The sequence below is a fragment of the Vipera berus genome, assembly GCF_964194415.1.
Source record: "Vipera berus genome assembly, chromosome: 1".
Taxonomy (NCBI): Eukaryota; Metazoa; Chordata; class Lepidosauria; order Squamata; family Viperidae; genus Vipera; species Vipera berus.
Window position 1 is genome coordinate 274,513,221 of NC_138202.1, and position 24,622 is coordinate 274,537,842.

The window sequence follows — 24,622 nt, forward strand, 5'->3', positions numbered from 1 at the left end:
AGAGAGAGAGAGAGAACTCATGCACAGCAGCCTCTATTATTTTTTAATTAAACTCTTCAATCAAGTTCTCCCCCCCCCATGTGTGCGCACATGCGCGCGTGTGCATTTTACAGCTCCCAATGTTTTTTCTTCTTCTGGGAAACAGGTCCAGGTGGCTCTTTGAGTGTTTAAGGTTGCTGACCCTGGGTCTAGTTTGATCGAGATAGTTTTTTTCCCCCACAGAGGATGTTGTAAAAGAGCATCCTTTTCAAACCGAGAAGTATTAAAGAAGCACATCTTATCTTTTTCTTCTGGACAGTTTCATGAAAATGGCACACAGCATAAATATTGGCTTCATTAAGAAATCGTGAAGACAGTGAAATGATTTTGTAGAGAAGGAAAACAAGGGGAGGAATTTACTTGTTTATATTTCACAATCTTCTGCAAGGAACAGTTTCAGCAGGATGGATGTGGATGAAGAATAAGGTCTCCAGACTGCAATTTTTCAAAGTCTCAAAATATTGCCATGGAGCATTGGAAACTGGAAAAATCCTATACTTCCCTTTGGGGGATGAATTAAGACTATTTATAGGGAACTTGTGAAATTAATTGTATACACCGAAAATGGTTAATTGTTTAAAAAAAGACAATATTGCAGCACTGTTAGCATATGATTCATGCAACTTCCTTTCACACCAGTAAAATATATTGAATTAAAATATCATTTTAAGATCATACAGACCAGAAATTTGAGGGGCTGTAGTAAGGAATACTGGGTGTGCTACTATTGTATTGAGCTCTGTTTGATTTAGTTCTTGACAGCTAGTTAATTTGTTGAACAAATAATAGCACAGCAAAAGCTCACATTCTTATTGCTCTGCCTGAAGAAGCCCTCTTCTCTAGGCATAAGGGTAAGGAAAATCTGGACTACATCTAAAGGGAATCATTTTTTTGCATGCGGAGACAAAACCAGAGCCCAAACAGGAGCATCTCCAGGCTTTCTGGACAGCTGGCATATCCAGGCAGAGCAGGAAAAATATGAATTTGTACATTTGCTCTAATGATTCTGAAAATACGGGGGTTTATTGATTAAATGAATTTACTCACCTGTCCAGCTCAGTCTTGTGTCTGCACAGTTCACCATGCAAAACATAAATCATAAAGCAACATTTCATTAAAACTGAGGACCCCAAAAACTATATTCCAGTCATATTACGGATATCCGGCTCTGTTGACAACCTGGCCTTAGTAGACCGTGAGAAAAACAGGTCTTCAGCTTAGGTACCCATTGAAGAATTTAACTTCTATTTAATCATTTATAATAGAATGTTGTGCATAATTGAGATTTATGCATGAGATTTTTTTTATTATACATATGCCTCTTATTCAGTCAGATGGTAGAAAGGCATTAGCAGCAAGGTCACCTCTTTAAAGTGGTGGATGTCACCAGGTCATTGAATCACCACTCTTTATAATATATTCACATGATAAACAGAGGCAGAGTTTTGATCAGCTAATGGTGCCTGCCATTTTGAAGCTAGTGACCATCACTTCAGAAACCCCTAGGCACAGCGTTGATTTTGTTGTTGTTGTTGTCGTTGCAAACTCGTGTCCAACCCATTGCAACCCCATGGACAACGTTCCTTCCAGGCCTTCCTGTCCTCTACCATCTTCTGGAGTCCATTTAAGCTCACGCCTACTGCTTCAGTGACTCCATCCAGCCACCTCATTCTCTGTCGTCCCCTTCTTCTCTTGCCCTCAATCTTTCCCAGCATTAGGCTCTTCTCCAGTGAGTCCTTCCTTCTCATTAAGTGGCCAAAGTATTTGAGTTTCAACTTGAGGATCAGGCCTTCTAAAGAGCAGTCAGGGTTGATCTCCTCTAGGACTGACCGGTTTGATCGCCTCACAGTCCAAGGGACTCGCAGGAGTCTTCTCCAGCACCATAGTTCAAAGGCCTCAATTCTTTGGCACTCAGCCAATTCTAAAGCCAAAATATTGCCACTGAATTTTGATTGCACATAATATCTCTCAAATGGTAATGCTTTTAACACTGACTTTATTATTTGTGTACCATATCAACTATGTTTAAAAAGGAGAAATTAAATAAAAAAGAAAAGTTTTAACCCTCATGTCTTCACTGTTCACACTCAAGAAGGTTATCAAGCTGTTTTTCCATATGTCCTCAATTATCCAAGTTTCTAATGTTTTATTATCAAGAAATGCCATGCAGCTCAAAGAGATTTATTGTATGGAAGATTTTTTTTTCTGCCAGACTTGCATTTCAAAATCACTGCATTTCCGCAGGTCTTAGGGTTTTAAACTTTAGTTAAATGTTATTATTTAGAGCAGATTCTTGGGAATATCAGAATGATGATAAAGTTCAGTCCTATATGGAATTGTAGTGGATCGTAGCACTGTAAAACTTGAGAAATCCTATCTTGCTGATGTTGTGATTTAGTGTATAATAATAATAACAACAACAATAATGTTGGAAGGGACCTTGGAGGTCATCTAGTCCAGGGCTTTTCTACCATGGTACACGTACCACTGGTGGTATGTCAACACCTGGCAGGTGGTACGCTTACGATGGGTTTGTAGCGGGATGAGCTGAAGCGGCGACAACCCAGCACAGGTCTGTGGGAGAGCCAGCTGGAGTGGCACTGTTGCCGGAGCTCCGCTGAGCACCCAGGATCTGCACCAGGCTCCAGCTGATTGGCGCTTCCAGAAGCTGCGCACAGCCTGGGGAAGGAGTCAGTTGCAGCTACATCAAAGACAAAAGGAGGAAGAGGGGATAACATGTCCATGGGGTATTTAAATTTGGCCCAGGGCTACCCTGGAGACAGCGAGGGGCTGGCCCACCACAGCTTGCAATCAAAGGAAAACCCCAAATCCAGTGGGCCAGAAGGCAGCCCAGCCACCGCGCCCCTCTGTTTCCTTCTCCTCACCCCCAGGGCACAGAGGCAGTTGCTGCTCCTCACCATAGCTGGAGCGGGACTTACAAGTACTTCTGTCCTACAAAGTGGCATTTCCCTGGCACTCCCACCTGCCACCATGCTGACAGCCCTGACTAAAGGCTGCACGCTCCAGCCTCACTTACCCTTTTCTTGCCTATCTTAACCTGTGTTTCTAATCTGTTTTTTACAGTACTGTTTTTGATAGGTTGGACTGTTTTTCTCCTTTGTGTAAAGATGGATGCAAAAAACAAGTTAAATAGTTCTGCTTTCTCCCTGTTGCTTGTCAGCTTCTTGCCACTTTCTCCCACTAATGGACTAATTGTTTCCTTAACTTTTTTTCTTGTTTTTTACATGTTGAAAAAAGCTTTTTTTTGTTATTTTTGACTTTTGTCGCAAGTCTTAGTTGATTTTGAGCCTTAGCTTTCCTCACGTCATCTTTGCAGGCTCGGGCTATTTGCTGATATTCAGCCTTAGTTATGTGCCCCTCTTTCCACTTTTTATACTTGTCCTTTTTGTCTTTCAATTTATCAGAGAGTTCTTCATGCAGCCATGCTGGTTTCTTTTGAGAGCTGTTATTTTTCTTCTTTGTTGGTATTGTGCTAGACTGGGCTTTTATAATCCTACTTTTCAAAATTTCCCAAGCTTGTTTTCCCCTTGAGGATTCTCATCCATGGAATCCTTCCCAAGCTCTCTCTAAGTTTATTGACATTTTATTTTGCTAAAATAATAACTTATAATATAAAACAGTAATTTGGGTAGGAGGTATAGATGCATTGGTATATCCCTGTTCACACCTTTAATATGTCTCATATTAAAGGTCTAATATGATTAATTATCAGAACTAATTGTCTAATTTATATATCATCCTAGATTATATTCTTTCTGTTTTATTCTATGATTGGCATATGTTTCTGCCTGGATGATTTTTACATAAGAATGGTAAAATATCATTATTGATTGAAATATCCTTATTTAGGCTAGAGCCAGCAAACCTATTGATGGAATGTGACTTATCATCTTATTTTGTTAGGATTACACCGACACCTCTTGGGGAAGGGAAGAGCACTGTGACGATTGGCTTGGTCCAAGCACTGACAGCCCACCTTAAAATAAATTCTTTTGCCTGCCTGAGACAGCCTTCTCAAGGACCTACTTTTGGTGTTAAAGGTAAGCATTACTTCCTCATATAAGAGCAGGCAGTAATTTCCCTTTGAAAATCACAGGAGGATTGGCTGGTTCCATCATGTTATTAGCAGAGGAGATTGGGCAAAAAGTCATGGACTTTTTGAAATTGCTTAACACAGGGGTCTCCAAACTTGGCAACTTTAAGACTTGTGCTCTTCAACTCCCAGTATTTCTCTGCCCTCCATGCTGACTGGGGAATTCTGGGAGTTGAAGTCCACAAGTCTTAAAATTGCCAAGTTTGGAGATCCCTGGCTTAGCAGTTTGTAAGGTAGTTCAGACAAGAAACCAAAACCAAGACTACCCTTATTCTAAGGTCGCAGTAACATCTTGTAAGTTTGAAAGTGAAAACACTTCCTCTCTCCCTTACCTTTCCTTTCCAGAGAACTAGGAAAAGTCTCTTCTAAGACACTTATTGCACCCCATTAATCCTCTGGACTCAAATTTTGTTTATCAGACTGTTCTCTTGGCTATGTCTCCCAAGGCTATTTTGACAGCTCATTACATCACCTTAAGTTCTGCAAAGTTTAAGACACCCTATTTGTTTTTTAAACTCCCCTCCCCATATTTGGAACCCAGTTTGAGAGGAATAAATTTGTTTCATTCCTTAAACCCCTGTAGCTATAGCTGAGGAAAGCTGATGTTTTTTAATACAATGTGTTAGTCTGGAAAAGTGTTGGCAATCTCCTGAGTTTTGACCCTCAGATGCCTGAAATCCTTTAAACGCTTCCAAATTTACCGAACGTTTACCCTTTCCAGGGGTTCTTGAGGTGTTTTCACCGGCCCAAAAGATGCTGAAGACAATAGGCAATCCAAATCTGATGTAAGGAAATTGGATTAGCTTCCGGATCATATTCTGAGCTGAGTGAATGTTAACCTGAAATGAGGGGAAATTGTGACCTTTATCCTCCAGAGTTTGCTAACATGTTTTCTTTATTGTGTAGGAGGAGCAGCAGGAGGTGGATATGCTCAAGTCATACCCATGGAAGAGGTAAGCACATATTTGCTTTGGAAAACTAAATAATGCAGAGGCCCTAATTGAGAAGTAGTAAAAGCACAGAGACAGTACTTCTGTGAAATTTTTTTAAATTGCAACCCAACTTTAATTTTTAAATAATGACTTTAGCTTGGGCCAAGATAATTTGCTGCTTGAGGAGGGGTGCACATTTCATATTTGGTAGCACTGCAGGACATCCTAGATTCAGACAAAACAAAGGTTCAGCCAGGCAGACCTAGAAAGAATTGACTCCCTTGTTTCTAGTGCTCTCCACCCAAAAAAGCAACCTTCCTTGGCTTATACCAGGGTCCATCCTGAAATTTTCATTTTGTGTACCAGTTTGCATGTGATGCTAGACCAAGGGGCTCTACTCACAGTCACTCAATGCATAGTCATGTCTCTGACTACTGCAATGCACTCTAAATGGGGCTGCCTTTGAAGAGTATGTGGGAAATTCAGCGGGTTTAAAATGCAGTGGCATCAGCAATTATGTGTGTTTCTTGCAGAACACACATTACACTTCTGCTTCATGAGCTGCTTTGGTTACCAATTTGTTTCCAGACCCAATTCAAGGTGCTGGTATTGATCTGTAAAGCCCTTAGGGCATGGGACCAGATTATTTGAGAACCGCCTCTCCCCAATTTTATCTGCCCATCTCTCTAGATCTAGTAGAGAGGGCAAGTTATGGGTTCCAGGAAGCTACTTTTAGTGGACCATAGGCAGTGGGCTTCTCTGAAATGGTCCCCACATTGTGGACTCACTGAGGTGAAGTTGGCCTCATCGCTGAGCTTCTGAGAGTCACTCAAGATTTGGTTGCATCAACAAGCCTGGGGAGCCAAGGAAATGGGTGAGCTAGTGAGATGGCTGCACTATTTACAATGTCCATTCTTTTAATTTTCACTTTAGCTTGTTTTTTTAAAAATTGTATATGTTTTAATTATTAATAATTATAATAACATTTGTAGTTATTGATTGATTGTTTTAACTTGTAAGAGTCACTTGTTCTGTGAAATGTGTGGCTCAGTGGGTTAGGACGCTGAGCTTGTCGATCAGAAGGTCAGCAGTTTGGCAGGTCGAATCCCGAGTGCCGCGTAACAGAGTGAGCGCCTGTTACTCGTCCCAGCTTCTGCCAACCTAGCAGTTCGAAAGCACGTAAAAAATGCAAGTAGAAAAATAGGGACCACTACGGTGGGAAGGTAACAGCGTTCCGTGCACCTTTGGCGTCTAGTCATGCCGGCCACATGACCACGGAGACGTCCTCGGACAAGCGCTGGCTCTTCGGCTTTGAAACGGAGATGAGCACCTCCCCCTAGAGTTGGAAACAACTAGCACACGTGTGCGGGGGAACCTTTACCTTTACCTATAAATTATGTAGATACATGATAATCAGACACACAGACAGACTCGGTCTGTGATTTTCTCAAGGATATTAATTAAACCGTTTAGTTAAGGAAACATATGAAAAGCTTTACTTGCCACCCAGATTTTATTTCTTATAGAGTCTGAGGTGGATTCCTACAGTTATTTTAAAAACATGTCATTTTTGTTCCTCTTTATCCAAATCATAAATCAAAATGATTTTTAAATGTGCAAATCACCCACAGCCTGCCACATTTAAAAAGTAATATTTTCAACTTTCTTGTATGAATTTCTGCTTAGGTCATGAGAACTAAGTTACAGAACATAGAACTGAGACCATCTATAGCGTAATAAATCACTTCAATCATGACAGTTATGAATTCCATAATATTTCAAACTACTTATCTGAACTACTAATCCCAGAAGTGAAAGTGTTTGGATGGGTTGAAACAACTGACACCAGTTTAATGAAGTGTGCAAAAAGAATGTCTTTCTCATATTTCATTCCTTTATAGTTCAACCTTCACTTAACTGGTGATATTCATGCCATTACTGCAGCAAATAATTTGCTAGCTGCTGCCATAGACGCTAGGATTCTACATGAGAACACTCAATCTGATAAGGTAAGAATAATTCTTCACTCCACAATAATTTGCTGTGAAATGCAATTTTAAGAATATAATAATTAAAGCCATTTCAAATATTTCATCATTGACTGCTAGGAATTTGAAGGTCTGAAACTTGTGTGGAGAAAAGAGAAATTGGGTTTTCCCCTTGCTTTATTCCCTCTGAATCCATCCTTCCTTCCTTCCTTCCTTCCTTCCTTCCTTCCTTCCTTCCTTCCTTCCTTCCTTCCTTCCTTCCTTCCTTCCTATTTTGAAGGAGAGATTTTTTAAATGATAACAGAATGATTCAAAGTTTCAACCCTTTTCTGATCCTAGCATGATTTAAAAAAAAAAAAACTACATGTACAGCAGAACAGTTATGACCCTGGGGGCTATTATTATTTTTTAAAAAGAAGGCAGTGTCTATTCTGACTCATGCTTGTAGACATTAACTGAAGGTGTCTAAACCTTGGCAACTTTAAGATATGTGGTCTTCAACTCCCAGTATTCCCCAACCAGCATATGCTGACTGAGGAATTCTGGAAGTTGAAGTCCATATGTCTTAAAGTTACCGGAGTTGAGAAATCTTGAAAATGGATTTGTTTCTGCTCCTGAAGTCTGATTAGGACTCAATGAACCCGTGCTGTAGTGGGCAGAAATCTATGATGGAATCTGTCATATTAAAATTGCTATCCTGGACATATGGTATATTATTAGAAATAGCCCAAAACTTTGAAAGGGATGCAGAGGCCAAGTTGCTTGTTCAGGTATTCTTATTTTGAGAAAGATAGGTATGTAGCACCATTGATAGTAACCCCATAGATATACATAAATCTTTGAGCTGGGAAAAAATATATTCCCCATGACCTCCAGGACAGTCTTTTAATTGTGACATGCCACATCAAACTATAAGTTTGATTGCTACACACACTGCGCTTTCTCGTAAAAGGCATTTTAAAGTTGAAAAACTGTCGGCTCGAATATTTCTTTTGAAATGCATATAATTTAGATTGCAAAAACATAGGATTAGGCTTGGCTAAGTTCTTGGCTTACATTCAACATTATGTAAGCTTTAGTTTGATTTTCCCTTTCTCCTGTTACATTTGGCTCAAAAAAGGAATGGGAACTCCAGGACAAAGTGATGGCCATCTCTCAGTTCTGGGAGTTGCAATGCAACACTTGGGAGGAAACCAAGTTGGTGGAAAACTGCATTTGAGTGACTCAAAAATTAGTTCCAATCTACTGCATAAATAAGAACAGACCAAGTTTCGAGGGCCAGACTATTTAAAATATTAGACAAGGAAAAAATTAGATTCCCTATCATAAAACCTCAGAGGGAGGGGTGATTGATTAAATAAATGCTGTAGTTAAGGAGAGTTACTAAATTACTAAATGTAATTCTATCCCCTAAAACTGACACACATTGGTGTTTTCAGTTTTTCGGTTTTCAGGTCAGCTTTTCAGTACTACGCAATCCATCTGCTGAAGCCCTCACGTGCATTTTATTAATTATGACACCAACTCATTTTATAGCAACTGGCTTTATTTCCTTTTAAAAAGGGGGAAAATTATCTCAGAAGCAACGGAGGAGGCAGGCTTAGAACAGCTTTGGAACATGGATACAAAGCCTGAACAGAATTATTACAGATAAAGTTATCTGTCTATAATACCTGATTGAAATAGCACTTACTGATTTTTACTGCTTCCAGGCCTTATATAATAGATTGGTTCCATTAGTCCATGGAGAAAGGAAATTTTCAGCTATACAGCTTGCACGCATGAAAGTAAGTAATTTTTTAAGGAATATCTCAGAGAATCTTTTGGAAGACACTGGTTTGGGCTTTTCCTTTTAAAATAAAATAAAGTTGATACAGATTTTAACGAGAAGAGGAGGAGGAGGCAATTCTAATAAAGGCTGGTCTACAGACAAGAATAGGATAAAATAAAAGTAACTGAGGCACGATAAAAGATGCTGAGCTTGTCAACTGGAAAGCTGGCAGCCCAGGTTCAACACCTGAGTGGTGCACAATGGTGTGAACACACATTACCTACCTCAGTTCCTGCCCACCTAGCAGTTCGAAAATATGCAAATTTGGGTAGATAAATAGGTACCACTTCTGGTGGGAAGGTAACAGCATTCCATACAGCTTGGCATATAGTCATGTTGGCCACATGACCACAGAAATGTCTTGGGACAATGCTGGCTCCCTCAGCTAAGTAACGGAGATAAGCACCGCTCCCTAGAGTCAGACATGAGTCAGAAACCTTTAATTTTATCTTTAATGTAACTATTTTCTTCCATCGTATGGAATTCCGTATCCTCTAAAAGAACAATGGGAAGGCGTTTTCATGTGCTTTCTGCAACTTAAATTTTTAAAGCTGTTAAAAAGTGGTTAGTAGCTTTAAGTTACAGTCCAATGGACTTCGAAGTGAATAAAAAATATTTACCTTTAAATACAGTATATTTATACTCTTTAGTTGTTCAGCTTCAAGCAAACCACCAAGTTCTGAATCACCACGAGGATGGGGGAAATGCTTATGTATACACTGCCCACATCTATGAAAAAGCAAGGTAGATTCAGAATAATTACATGGACCAGAATTATTTAAGAAGCTGGAAAAATCTTTAAATTAATGCCACTTATTACATGGTTGGGGGATGCTGAAAAGATTATGTAGATATCTTGCTGAAATTCCTTGATTTTTCTCACTGACAGATTACAAATAGCAGACTGGAAATGTAAAACAATGCCAGGCAGCTATTTATCTTGACTGTTAAATGTGTTCTCTGGGAATTACTGGATTTGATTATGATTCTCAGTCTTACAGAGGAAAACAATCCTGCTGTACTTTTTGTATATAAAAGCACTGAATATATTTAATTTCTGTAATCAAAAGCTAAGATTATTGTAGTTGCATAAAATGCTGACCAACGTATTTTTGAAAAAGTGAAGGAAAGAGAACTTAGTTTGGAATGAAAATTATAATTATACTTTACATTTTGGACATCTAAGTTATTAGTAGTAGCTTAATTAGATTCAAGAAGGGACGCGGTGGCTCAGTGGGTTATTTCTCTTCAATTAGAAATTTACAGAAAAAGATCAAAGAATGCAGTTTGTTTAGAAAATTGGCTATGTGGAGCAGGGAGATTTGAAAAACGATTGTTATCAAAGTCTCTCAATCACAGAATGCTGTAGAAGTTTGTATATCTGTAGGGATATATGAAGGGACGCGGTGGCTCAGTGGATTAGGACCTTGAGCTTGTCGATCAGATGGTCAGCAGTTTGGCGGGTCAAATCCCGAGTGCCGCATAACAGAGTGAGCGCCTGTTACTCGTCCCAGCTTCTGCCAACCTAGCAGTTCGAAAGCATGTAAAAATGTAAGTAGAAAAATAAGGACCACTACGGTGGGAAGGTAACAGCGTTCCGTGCACCTTTGGCGTCTAGTCATGCCGGCCACATGACCACGGAGACGTCCTCGGACAAGCGCTGGCTCTTCGGCTTTGAAACAGAGATGAGCACCGGCCCCTAGAGTTGGAAATGACTAGCACACATGTGTGGGGGAACTTTTACCTTTACCTTTTAATTAGATTCAAGGCTGTATATCAGTAAGAATTTCCTGGGCCTTTTAACAATAAAGAAGAACCATTGGAATCAAAAGAAAGGGAGAACCGTACACAGAATTAGGAAAGAAATTAGTCTCTTATCCCATTCTGCATTCACAATAGCCTTATCTGCTAGAGATTAACTTAAGTATGTCATTCAAGATATTTGTTTAACAACACACATTGGAGATTCAATAACTGCCTCCTATTGAGCCGCTTATTAGTAGTTCTGCTACTCATGTCTATAGGATGGAGGTGAGCCCTCTAGGCAGCTGGACCCAGAATATTGAAGAGTCTCTGCTCCGAGTAAAGTTTCCTTCTCATAACCTCATATCCGGTTCATTGTAAAGATGGCTAAACTTCAATTTTGTGCTCCTTAGGGCAAACAGGACCTTCACCACCTAATATCCTACGGAATATTTGTCACTTTCCTTTGCATGCAGTAATTACAATAGTTGATAGGGCTTATGGTTTCTTTCACAATATTTCAACCATTTTTGGAATGAGTTGTTTCATACTTCACTCTCAAGATATATTACTATATTTGCTGCTGCTTTTTCTCTTTCTTCTTCCACTGGAAAAGAAAATTAGAACTGGAAAGTCTGTTGGGATGAACCTCTGCCTGTTTGATTTCTACATTAAGAAAAACTGCAGTGGATCAGATCAGGCTTTAGGTGCTATGTAGGCACAGTTTAGCTTGTATAAGAAGAATTTATATGCCTTGAATAGGCCACCATGGCTACTATGGTCAATTGTCTATTTCTATCTCTTTTTTCTTTATTTGTTTTTAGCGGCTCGGAATAACCAAAATAGATCCTGATACATTAACCGCAGATGAGATTAACAAATTTGTGCGACTTGATATAGACACCTCTACGATAACGTGGCAAAGGGGTAGGTATTAAACACAAGGAGTCTCCATCTGGTCTACTTTGCTCTTGCATAAAGTCATCGACCAGATATATTCTGGAAAGTTTCAAGCCTAACGTAAAAAATTACTTTTGAAAGAAGCAAAGTTTTATATGCAGTTTTTGGCAAAAATTTCTTCTCAGAACTGATTTAAGTTATTCAGTGAAAAGGAAAAGAAATCTACGCATTTGCTTAACTATCTTTTGTGACTTGATAATGGGGTCTGGAAGCAGAGCAACATCTGACACTATCCTGATTAGTATTTTGGTAACACGTTAATAAGTTCGGTCTTGATTTTTCCTGTATATTTTGTACTTTGAATTTTGAGAACTGGAAACATGATAAGCATTTCCCCTTTTCTTATTTTTTTATTGAAAAGTTTTACAATACATTTTTAAATACAAAAAACTCCCTCCTCCCCCTCCCCTCTCCTCAACCCTCCCCTCCCCCCTCCCCGACTTCCCAGAGCTGAATACAGGGTATAATAATACAAACATAAACTAAAGTATGCTAACAACAAAAATAACATATTAAGTTCTATCAGACTTTAACTCTCCATAGTCATAATATTAATAAAGTAACAAATGACTAAACATACATCATAAAAATCCACTACTTATTCAAATGCTAAATGAAACTTTTTAGTCCCATATTTATTCTGAATATATTCAATCCATCTTCCCCTTTTCTTATTTTAACTCAGTGATTTTATTACTCTGGGCTAAAGACCCGCCAAACTGCCGACCTTCTGATCGACAAGCTCAGCGTCCTAACCCTCATAGGTTAAATTTTCCTATGAACAAAGTTTAGAGCAGATAATTTTATGATTTTGCTAAGCAATATTTTGAAGTGCCTTTCGACTTTGTGTCTGTGTTAAAAATATTAATAATTTGCACTCAGGAGTGAATATTTTAGACATTCTATAATCATCTTATTGCAAAAAAAAAAATGTAATTCTAGTCCCGTGTAAGAATTTGCAGCAAAATTCAACCACACAAAAACTTCTGTTGCTCTATCCTGCTACAGTTCCACGCTTCCATAGCCTTTCAAAAGAAGAATATGCATTAAGATAATGAAATATGTGTATGTTTAAATTATATCTGTAATATATTATATTAACAGAGTGAGATATGCAAACATTTCCCACCCAATTTTGGTAGAAGAACAGAGGCTTTGATGCTTTAGTAAACGTTTCAGCTATTTGTTTTCTTTTCAGTGGTGGATACAAATGATAGATTCCTTAGAAAAATAACAATTGGCCAAGCAAATACAGAGAAGGGATTTTCTCGCCAGGTAAATAAAGTTCCAATGCATTGTATGTTTGAGATTAAATTTCATGTACACTTTAGGATGCTTTGTTTCTGCTATTATTTCAGTAAATTGATATACCAAAGTTTAGAAATGAATACAGCTGCACCATAACTTGAGATACAATTTAGGATCATTGTTTCTGTTTAGGTTAAACATAATCTATGTTTATTCCAGAAGTTCAATCTGCTTTACTATCTATAGCATACAGGAATAATTTCATTTCAACATAGAATTAGACAGAGCTGAAAAAAATATGTAGAACTAGAACTCAATGGATTACCTCTATTGATAAATTAGCTCAAAGGTTATATGGATGAAATGGCCACCTGAGATTCCAGTATACCCTTGAGAGCACTTAAGAGCCTATTGCTAAACAAAATATAAGACAAGGATATCAAATGGAATATACAACCTCCTTCAAGCTTAATGTGATGGGCAGGTAGGTGGTCCTAGTTCTTTACATAAACAGGTAGAGAACTAACTAGATAAGAAATTGGTCTTCCATATAACCATAAAGGCAATGTTGTCCTTTACCATGTTAAATGAGAGAGTATGTTGTAAGCTTTCCCTAGGGCAGGGGTCGGCAACCTGAAACAGTGAAAGAGCCACTCGGAACCGGTTCCCTCACAAAAGGAAAAACTGGGAGCCGCAAAAAAATGTGTGCACATGCGCATACATACGCACATGCACAGAACAGGGTTTGACTGAAGAGTGGAGCCAAGGCGAGATATGCACCTACCTTGCATATTTGAATTGATTGGTTGAACTTTTTTAGTCCCACCTTTTTTTTTGGACTGCACATGGCAGAGGACTGGGAGCCGCAGGAGACGGCTGAAAGAGCCGCATGCGGCTCTGGAGCCGCGGGTTGCAGACCTGTACCCTAGGGCTACAGGAATCAAACCATTTAGCCAACATTCCTAGCACTCATCTAGGTACTAAGCTCTCAGGATTTTATCTCGCACTATGCTGATCTTGCCAGCTTTACAGACCAATACAGAACAATATAAAATCTCCTACAACTGAGCTTGACATGGTATCTAAATAAACTGCAGATTGCTTTGTGGTTTTCTTAGCAAGAATATACAAGTGGTTTCCATGACCACCTTCTGGGTTTTTGTTTTTTGTTTTTAAATTCTCATAGCTGACAGCTATGAGACTATGCTAGGCATGTAGGATATCCAGTAATGCGCTTTGATTGTCTATTTTCTATATCTTTCCTTTTCTGTTCACAGACTCAGTTTGATATAGCTGTTGCAAGTGAAATTATGGCAATATTAGCGCTAACCAGTAGCCTGTCTGATATGAAAGAGAGACTGGGGAAAATTGTGGTTGCTAACAACACAAAAGGGGAACCTGTGACAGCACAAGATTTGGTGTGTATTACTTATTTATAATGTTTTCATAATGTTTCAGTGGTGGACAAGCAGCAACATATGATAAAATGATACAGTAATCATAAAAATAGTCAATTTTGTCAAATAATAATACAAGCAATTATGATATAATCATAAAATGATACCACCATTTAGCATCAGGCAAAACCTTATCAGTTCCCTGGTACCTCTGTCTACACATGTCTCTGTCCCCAAATGCATGCTGGAAAAGTGAGGGTGCAAATCTTATAGCTGGTGGGAATGCAGGAGCCACTCTCCTATGGAAAACTCTTCTTCAAATACTATATCTTAACAAGGAATGGAAAACAAACACTCTATAAGCAAGCTTTAGGTTTTGTTTAGCATAAACGATTTCAGTCAGCCTCAATCAGCCTGTAAGGCAGGGGTCTTCAAACTTGGCCCTTTTATGACTTGTGGACTTCAACTCTCAGAATTCTGCAGCCAGGCTGGCTGAGGAATTCTGGGAGTTGAAGTCCACAAGTCATAAAAGGGCCAAGTTTGAAGACCCCTGCTCTAAGGCATGTAGGATTTTAAAGGGAAGCACAGCATCTTGAAATGCACCTGAAAATATATCGGCAAATGATAAAGGATACATGGCGGAAGATGCCAAGACTACTACAATTAGTAAAGAACACAGGACACTAGTTCCCACCATGTTGGTGTTTTATGACAATTTTGAGTGTTCCCTTTAATGTGCAGAGCATTACATTTTGCATTATTTGTATGAGCTGTAAGCATGCAATGCTTTTTGAAAATGTTTCTTTGGGTTTAGAAATACAGTGCAGGTAAGAGATAACATGTTACCTATCTATTCATGAAGCAGTTGCTCAAAAGAACCAAGCACTAGTCTACATGCATGCATTCTCCTTGCTTTTGTTTTTTTTTTTTTTTGAAAAGGACTTCAATCACTTTGCTTTCCTGTTGCTTTTATACCTTTTGAAGTGAAGAACATGGCAGAGGAATTGAAGTAACTATTTGTAGAACATTAATGACAATAATAATAATGTTTGGTCTCAAAAAATCTTGACTTTCACTTGAGTGCACATTTTGATTTGATTAGAACCGTGGCGGCACAGTGGTTAGAATGCAGTACTGCAGGCTACTTCTGCTGACTGCCGGCTGCCAGCAGTTTGGCAGTTCGATTCTCACCCTGCTTGAGATTGACTCAGCCTTCCATCCTTCCGAGATCAGTAAAATGAGGACCCAGATTGTTGGGGCCAATAGGCTGACTCTGTAAACTGCTCAGAGAGGCCTGTAAAGCATTGTGAAGTGATATATAAGCCTAAGTGCTGTCGCTATTGCTATTGATGAATAGAAAGGTAAAGGTTTCTCTTTCCAGTCGTGTCGACTCTAGAGGATGGTGCTTAACTCTGTTTCTTGGCCAAGGGAGCCAGCGTTGTCCGAAAACAATATTCCATGGTCATGGTGCCAGCATGGCTATACTCCAAAGTCACACAGAACACTATCACATTCCCACCAAAGTGGTACCCATTAATCTACTTGAATTTTCATGCTTTCAAACTGCTAGGTAGGCAGGAGCTGAGGCAAGTAACGGGAGCTCACCCATCGGGCAGCGCTCGTGTCTCGAACCTGGACTGTCAGCTTTCTAGCTGACAAGCCCAATATCTTTAACCGCTGAGCCATCGTGCCCTCTCATTTTGATTAATAATAGCATATATTCAAATGTGAATGCATTTTTAAATTACTTTCATTTCTGTCTCTGTAAAATGTTTTCATGCGTTTTTACAATTCTTTATTTAATATTCAGCCAAAACCACTAATTCCTTCTTTCTTTTATTTCTTTCGGATATGAATAATATTTAATATACCCAGCAACTCTCTTTGGTTTGAATTTCAAGAGTGCTACATCACATCTTTAGCACAGTGTAATGAAATCTAAAATACACATTGACCGATGAAAACCAGATGCTGCAAGGAATGGAGGTGGGAGGAGGCAGAGAAGGAAAGATAAATTGAATATTTAATAAACTCAGAAGCTTTTTTCCAAAATATAATAATTTTTTTAGAAAGCCTGCCTCAGTAATGGAACTACAGGATTTGTTGCCAAAATATGGTGATCATTGAGCATAGTTTTGAAGACTAGATTGCAATTTGGCAGCTGTCTCATAACAAAATGTTTGATGGATTGATGCCATATCTTCATGGTAAATTAAACTGGCACCCTCAAGATTAGTATTTCAGCAGCCTTAAGGAATATGAAATAAATATATAGCTATTTATATAGTAATGACATTTATCAAATTATATATCTTTGAAAAATATAGAAATGCACCTACTTAGCAATTTATTCATTTTACAAAGAGTGTACAGATAAGGATATTTCTGCAACCAAAAAGTGTGAGGTTCAGTCATAAGCTACTTTTTTCAGCTCACCGTAACTGGTTGTTAAATGAATGGCTGTAAGTTCAGAGCTCTCGGTAATTCTTTCCAATGAATCTGAGTTTCTTTGAAAATTTCATTGAAAACCAAAATTCACCTTTAATCTAAAGGGCACAGTTTGGGACCATTAATAAATCTTCAGACAAAACTATCTGTATGTGAAAGCACCTGCAAATAAGTTAGCCTGGAAGTCACCTACAAATAAATCTGCAGCCTGCAGATTTAAAAACTGATATTGATTGATTATGTGCTATCAAGTCATTGTCGTATCTTAGTGATCACATGTATATATTTTCTTCATGGATACAGATTGCTAAATTCCAAAACATGGCAACTTTGGCTTTCAGATTGCCAGTACATGAACAAGTTATAGTCACTAGAAAGAAAGAAAGAAAGAAAGAAAGAAAGAAAGAAAGAAAGAAAGAAAGAAAGAAAGAAAGAAAGAAAGAAAGAAAGAAAGAAAGAAAGAAAGAGAAAGAGAGAAAGAGAGAAAGAAAGATATTTACAGTTGGATCTTAGATCTTAGCCAGTTATTTTTAAAAACGTGAAAGATTAACACAGTGCCCTATTTGAGAGGATTAATTAATTGTCTTTACTATAGAATAATAACTTTATTGTCACTTTGAATGTACACTAATTGGCATACATTAAAATGAAATTTCATTGCATACAGCTCTCAAAGGTTCATCACCTCCGATATACACTACATAAATATGACAATAAATGAACACGGAATTATGCATATACCCACATATATTATATGACACAGAGAAACAACAGTCCAGCTCGGGTTATGTATACATGTGCATGACGAGAAAAACGAATCTTGCAGGTTTACCAAAATGATGGCACAGGGAACAAAGTTATTACAGAATCAGATATAAAGTGCGGCAATGAAATGCGGTAAAATGAGGACTCAGATTGTTGGGGGCAATAAGCTGACTTTGTAATAATGCCGCTTGCGGGGTGGGGAACGAAAGCCCTAGTAAGCAGGCATATACATAGAATGGAGGCTATTGCTAAGCACATTGGTTTGTGCTTAAATTGTAAGCCGCCCTGAGTCTTCGGAGAAGGGCGGGATATAAATGGGATTAAAAAAAAATCCGTTTAATTCTGTGTTGAGTGAAAAAGACCATCTATTTGTGTATCCTATATTTCTTATATTACATTGGATGACAGTGGGTTCCATTGTTACAGGAAACTGAGAAATACATTTTTCCAAGCTAGTTATGATTTTAGTGATCCAACTGCCTTTTAAGAAAAATGATTAAAAGCCCCAATGTTGCTGGTAACCGTTACTCATAAAGAAGGTTATATAACTTCCCAATCCTTCTTTTTTTCTCTTTCCCATCTTTACACTGTCCATTTCAAAATGGGACATAATCCAGGTTCCAAATCTTACCTCACATTTTAACGATTGTAATAATACTCTAATAATTTCAGTACTAGCTGCTCCCCCTTCCCATTCTGCAAAAGTAAAAATGGTTAGGAGAGGCTGATTGCTGGCATCTTTTGTTTCTTCCAGATTTTCTTCTGCTGGCATTTTATAAGTGCCCTCACATTGTCTGCTAGAGCTGCTTGCCCATTGATAAGATGCTTGCATAGAAGGCTAAGAGTTACATGCTACTAATTTATCAGAATCTTAGCTGCTACCTCTTTCACACCCCTTCACGCACATCACTACTTACCTAGCAGGATGCTCCTTATTGTCCTTATTTACTTTTGTGCTTCTTAATGGCAGGAAGTGAGCTGCTCAAATCTATCATTAGAAAGCAACTCCCCATCATTTTTATTTCCTCTGAAAACTTATAGAGCCTCTTTATGTCTTCCAGTGTAGATAGGCTGACACTTTATAGGTGGGACAAGAAACTTTGCTAGACATTTAGGGAGAGGTCCACAGTACATTCAAATTCCTGAGCATCAGGCTGAGAACGTCAGCAATGCGGGTTATAGAAAGCAGCATGAATGAACTAGAAAATCTGTGTTTACAAACACTACTTTTGATTTCTCCTGAATCCAACACAATCTAAGGGGCCTCTCCCCCTTTCTAACACTTGTAGAAACCCTGGGAAAGGGTTGAATAATGTCTTGAATAATGTCAAGTTATCAAACCGCATAACACTGTTGACCTGCGCCTTGATATATTTTTACATTTGGTACAGGTTACTTCTTTCAAATTATAATGTTTAAATGTTGTAAATCAGAAACTTATTTACAGTTTATAGAAACGGAGGCCATTCTTTTTTTCTTATTTTTTTTAATTTGTGATGCCAGCATTCTATAAAGCTAGAATAATCAATTCTAGCTTTATCCTTACTAGGTTTGTTTGTTATTACCTAAATTACCTGATGCCTTGGGTTAGTTTGCTTGAACTTCTTCTTGGATTCAAATAACATTAACCTTAAAACTAAAACAAAAATCTCTTTGTTTTAGGGAGTAACTGGTGCTTTGGCAGTTTTGATGAAGGATGCAATTAAACCAACATTGATGCAGACTTTGGAGGTGGGTCCAGTCATCTGTAATCAGAGGCTTCATTTCTTTCTTCATAAATCTAAGTTGCTAGCATATGTTTTTAAAGGTTTGAACATTTTAAGAGTACGCTCATTGCTTTTCATCTCCTAGAAAAATGGGGTTCACTCACAGAACAAATTCCCCACCCCACATATTGCCCAAGTCTGTACCATTGGCTTCTGGGATTATGAGAGTAATGAGGCCAAAGAAGACTGGGAAATGAAAAGGAAGTCTTCAGTGTGACCCAAAAGTGCTTTTTCAAAAGGCAACTGGACTTCCTTTGTTTTTCCTTGAAGACATTTCGCTTCTCATCCAAGAAGCTTCTTCAGTTCAGTTCAGAAGTGAAATACAGAAATTTGGAGAACGAACCTTCACCCACAGAAGAAGATGGTCCAGGTCCAGAGCCAAATAGGGCATTACAAATGACAACCAGTACCTTTAATCACACCTGTCACCAGTGCATCTCCTGAAGCAATGAAAAGTGAAGCCTCCACATCATCTGTACCCAAGCTGCCATATTTTGGACCAGATGTAGCTTCTGAAAGCTCTTCAAGGTCCCTTGGTAGAACATGTTATGGTACTTGAAATGGAAGATGAATGCAAGCATGAGTGACCCTGAACAGGTTCTCTTGGTCCAGGGATAATTGCAAATGGCACACAGTATGTAACTGTGCAAAACCCCTCTAGCCACTGTTTCCATTTGTTCTTCAAGTAGTAGTTTTTAATCTAGATGAACCTTCAGTTTGTAGCCAATCTCTCTCTGTGTGAGAGAGTATAATCCCATTCAGATGGAATTTCTCTGGCATCATGTGATTCTATCTTGGAGGGATTTAGTTGGAATCTGTTCCTCCCCCAGAAGAAGGATCCTGGTCCTCATCCCCAAACACAACCAGTTTGGTTCCCATGTTGTACCCAGCCTGAAACCTTCAGAGAGCTCTAGAAACAGCAAATTATTTAAAGATCTACCGTAATTAATTTGCTACTTCTAGAGCTGTCTGCAGTCACAGTTCTTCTCAGAGGAATTTTACATCAATTGAATCAGTTGAGAACCCCACAGATCTAACAGTGAAAAACAATTAACAGATGCTCTATTAGATTTTTACTTTCTACCTGTGAAATTCAATGTATGTGCCCAAAGCAAGAAGATTCATTTGATTCTGTGGTGTTTACTCTCATATAAGAAGGTATACATACTTTACAGCCTGATGTACATGGTCTAATTTTAAAAAGCTGAGTTATGACAATGAGTTGATTGACAGAGCGGGCTTAGTTGCAGCTCACAGCAGTTCTGTACAAAGAAAACCAAATGGTGAAGAGGCTGCAGGTATGGATTATAGAGTAAGAAAATTAATTCTACACATTAATAATGAAAATATTATGACATAACTCAAAAAGTGAACCTTGATTTGCAACAAAAAAGTGTAATTATGTGTTTAATAATATGCTGCATGCTGAAGTACGGCACAATCAGTAACATGTGATTGCCCTGGAATATTGGTTGTATTATACCAGTATACTATCTCCTTATCCCCTGCCAGTTGTTTGATGTAACCTCAGAATGCTGTAAAATTTAATGTAAAATGATTGCTGTCTTGTTCTTAATGTCACATCGATTTAGGCTTTAGTGGGGAATTCAATATATCTATCTGTTCTTATTATTTCTTCTAGGGTACTCCAGTTTTTGTGCATGCTGGACCTTTTGCAAATATTGCACATGGCAATTCTTCAGTTTTGGCAGACATGCTTGCCCTTAAATTGGTCGGCAAAGAAGGATTTGTAGGTGAGAAAAGTAATGTTATTTTAGCATACTGATGTAGGTCTGGAACAGTTTAGTCTGAAATGTGTTCTTAGGAGTGAATGCCCAACTATATATTATTTAAAGAGCATTTGTTTGTGAAATTTTCTGTTTGGTTTATTTATTTATTTGGGATTCTACATTAAAAACATTAAAATTCTGCTGATATTAGAGACAGTAAAATTGCTGTCATTGAAACAGTTTTCGCAGTGGCATGGGATACATATTAAAGAAGTGCTTTTTTAAACACTTCTGTAGTGTTCCAGAGCATGCCAGATGAAAGGAGGACTGTGAATTCCACTGTTTCGTGTAGTCTTAGTGAAAGGGAAGATAATATTTCTGCTTAGATAGGTGTCTTCTGTTAATGATAGATAGATCATAGGCTTTGCTTCCCGGAAACCAAGATATTCTCTGCTTTGTTCAGGTAAAGACAGGGGGCGTGGAACCTTTCTGACACCACGCTGAACTGATTAGTAATAACAGCTCTGAATCCTAGGATCATAGTATTAGGAGGGACTTCAGAAGTCATTCTGTCCAACTTCCTTCCCAATTCAAGATCTGCTAATACATTTCAGACAAGTGCCTATCCAGCCTCTATTTGAAGATCTCCAATAAAAGGGAACATATCTATGTCTGAGACAACCTGTTTCACTGGTGTTCAGCTCCGACTATCCAGAAATGTTTCCTTACATCTAGCCTAAGGGACGTGGTGACCTAACAGTTAAGACACTAGACCTTATTGACCAGAAGGTCAGCAGTTGGAAACCTGAGCACTACACAATGGAGTGAGCTCCCATTCTTGCCCCAGAGCTCCTGCCAACCTAGCAGTTCGAAAGCATGCAAATGCAAGTAGAAAAATAGGTACCACTTCAGTGGCAAGGTAACAAGGTTCTGTGCTCCATGGCGTATAGTCATGTGGCCAGCATGACCATGGAAATGTCTTCAGACAATGCTGGCTCTCTCAGTTAAGAAGTGGAGATGAGCACTGCCCCCTAGAGTCAGGCACGAATGGTCAGGGGAAACCTTTACCTTACACCAGGTGTAGGCAACCTTGGCTCTTTTATGACTCGTGGACTTCAACTCCCAGAATTCCTGAGCCAGCATGGCTCAGCTTGGAAACCTCTCCCTTTCCCCTCAGCATGGCTGGCTCAGGAATTCTGGGAGTTGAAGTCCACGAGTCATAAAAGAGCCAAGATTGCCTACCCCTGCCTTATACTTAGCCTAAATTTGTTTCCCTGTGATTTCTTCCAACTGTTTCTGCTCCTTTCCAGAAGTCTGTTCTACAATGGAATCAATGACCTGATTCTGCATAATCAATGTACAATGTTTTTTTTTAAAATATGGCAGATAACTTCTCTGGAATAGATCTTTCCATCCCTTACACAAACACCCCCTCCCCTCCCCTTTCCTAGGATGCCTGATGCCTCCTGTTCTAATTCTCCCAGGTTTTCTAACATCCCTTGATGCTTTAGGCTTTCAACTAGTTTTATCTCGTGTTTTTAGCCTCTGCTGCTTTTAGCAGCCTTTTTAATTGACACTGTTTATTATGTGTTTCTATTGATTTCATGTATCTTTTACCGCATGCCACCCTGAAAGCTCATTCTATAAGTATCTAAAACAATCTGTACTGATAATTTGTAGAGGCCTGCTATGATTTGGAGGTTTACTTATTTTGCCTGCATAAAATATTTATTGGTTTAAGCCAAGAATGCTTAAGAAAATAATAACAAGTTAAATTATTCTGCAACTATTCTGAATTTCCAGTGGATCCCTGATTTATTAAGTAGTTTTCCCTAAGATAGTGAATTATTTCCGTATTAAAAATTCAGATAAGTGGATTCACATGTGAAACAAATATGATAAATTATTTTTTTCTTTTGGAACTGAAAATAAAATGCATTGGCTCTTAGTATCCATGTTACTGAAACACTGCATGTGGCCCTGCAATTATTTCACCCTTGTAAAGTCTGGAATGGTCTGTAACTAAAGAATGGTGATGCCATGAATCAAGAACAGGAACAGACATATAAATGAAACCAAATAAAAACAGAGAATGAGTCACTGAACACAGATTTTAGGTAACTGTATTGTATTTTGCCCTGACCTGTTTGCTTTTTATCACAACCTTTGTCAAGGGGAATACATTACAGATTTAATTATTTTAATATAGAAGTGAAGGGCGTTGTCTTGTTTAGTATATATAAAGCATACAAAGATCCATAACTTCTCCTCTTCCCCTCCCTCCTTTGGCACACAGGGTTTTTTCTGTTATTGCGATAGCAAATAACTGGATAACTTTTGGCAAACTTTGTAAATATTGTAAACATAAGTAGAATGGAGCCTTTATCAGCTGTCCAAATGATTTATTTACTTTATAGTACAATTAAGATGATCACTGAAATAAAATATCCCATGGTAGTTGCTGAGCTATCTATGTAGCATGCATACATACGGTTTGTTATGCCTACCTACACTCCGAAGTCCACAGCCGGTTTATAAATTCCTTGGTTAAAAAAAAAACACTGCAGCCTCAATGTTTAAGTGAAATGGATGCTATCCAAAACCTTTTTATAAATGCAAAGAGATTTGCTGTATTTCTTTTATGATAGCCCTTTCTCCAAAAAAGGAAACAAAACCTCAGTTCTTTAGCTGTAAGCCTCTTTTGGCAACATAAGCACAAGTCTTAATATTTGCATTGTTCCAAGTTGTTTATGACCATTTGTGTTTGCTTGACTTCACAGAAAATTCACTATGCAATGAGTGTTCCAGAGAGAGTTGCACTCAGAATCCTAGCTATAGTATATTGTGATATAACAGTGCCTCTCTACTATTTCTTTTTCTAATTAAGAAAATATCTAATGCTTTCTTACCATTATTTTATCTTAAATTAAGTTCTCTTTTCCTGGGTTTTGCATCTAATATTAATTAAGAATTGTGTGTAAGGAGAATCATTGCTCTTAGCATTTAGCTGAAATTTAATCTCACTTCCTATTGCATTTCAGATAACAGGTGGTATGGAAAAAAACCTTATAATTTACAAGAGATAGCACTGTGATGCTGATGAAGAGTAGTAATTCCCATCCAATTACAACACATATGCAATTATTATTAAATATACACATAAATGTAATATGTAAAAAAAAACCTCAAGCTTGGAAGACTGTTTCCTTTTTCTCTGTAATATGTAATGAACCTCACGCTTGAAAGTCATCTCCATGTGGCCCACAGAATTCAGGCAAAAGCCTTACCCTTAAATTCCATTGATCAGACTCTTGTGTCTAACTGAGAAGATTTGGTCCTGAGGAGAGTGGATTTGGGAAGTAAAAATAAATTCAGAAATATGTATTTCCCATATATTTCCTTGTTCCCTGGACATGTCCTGAGAGGCAGTCACCTTTCAGGCTGCTAAAAAACAATCCCATTCCAGGGTTTAGCTTAGTATAGCTTTTCCCTGGAGAAATGATGTATTCCTATGCTCTTAGTAGCCAGTCATGTACGTAGAGGTAGGAAATCATGTTTATTGGTAAGACAGTATGCTAAACTGTTTAGAAGAGGTGGATCGTTTGTTGAATTATTTGTTGGTTAAATGCATAGCTTACTTAGCCATCAGCGAAAACCTGTT

General features: G+C 38.3%; 1 protein-coding gene across 1 annotated transcript in view; it reads left to right on the plus strand.

Annotated features, from left to right (window-relative positions):
• The window catches only part of MTHFD1L (methylenetetrahydrofolate dehydrogenase (NADP+ dependent) 1 like), a 141,118-nt gene that overhangs the window by 43,912 nt on the left and 72,584 nt on the right, over nt 1-24,622 (plus strand). Inside the window, exons 12-20 of the mRNA XM_081312960.1 lie at nt 3,964-4,100; nt 5,060-5,106; nt 6,987-7,094; nt 8,786-8,860; nt 11,472-11,574; nt 12,806-12,882; nt 14,133-14,273; nt 19,128-19,196; nt 20,874-20,985. Of these exons, the coding sequence (XP_081169086.1) occupies nt 3,964-4,100; nt 5,060-5,106; nt 6,987-7,094; nt 8,786-8,860; nt 11,472-11,574; nt 12,806-12,882; nt 14,133-14,273; nt 19,128-19,196; nt 20,874-20,985 (869 nt within the window). The remainder of the gene's footprint in view (nt 1-3,963; nt 4,101-5,059; nt 5,107-6,986; nt 7,095-8,785; nt 8,861-11,471; nt 11,575-12,805; nt 12,883-14,132; nt 14,274-19,127; nt 19,197-20,873; nt 20,986-24,622) is intronic.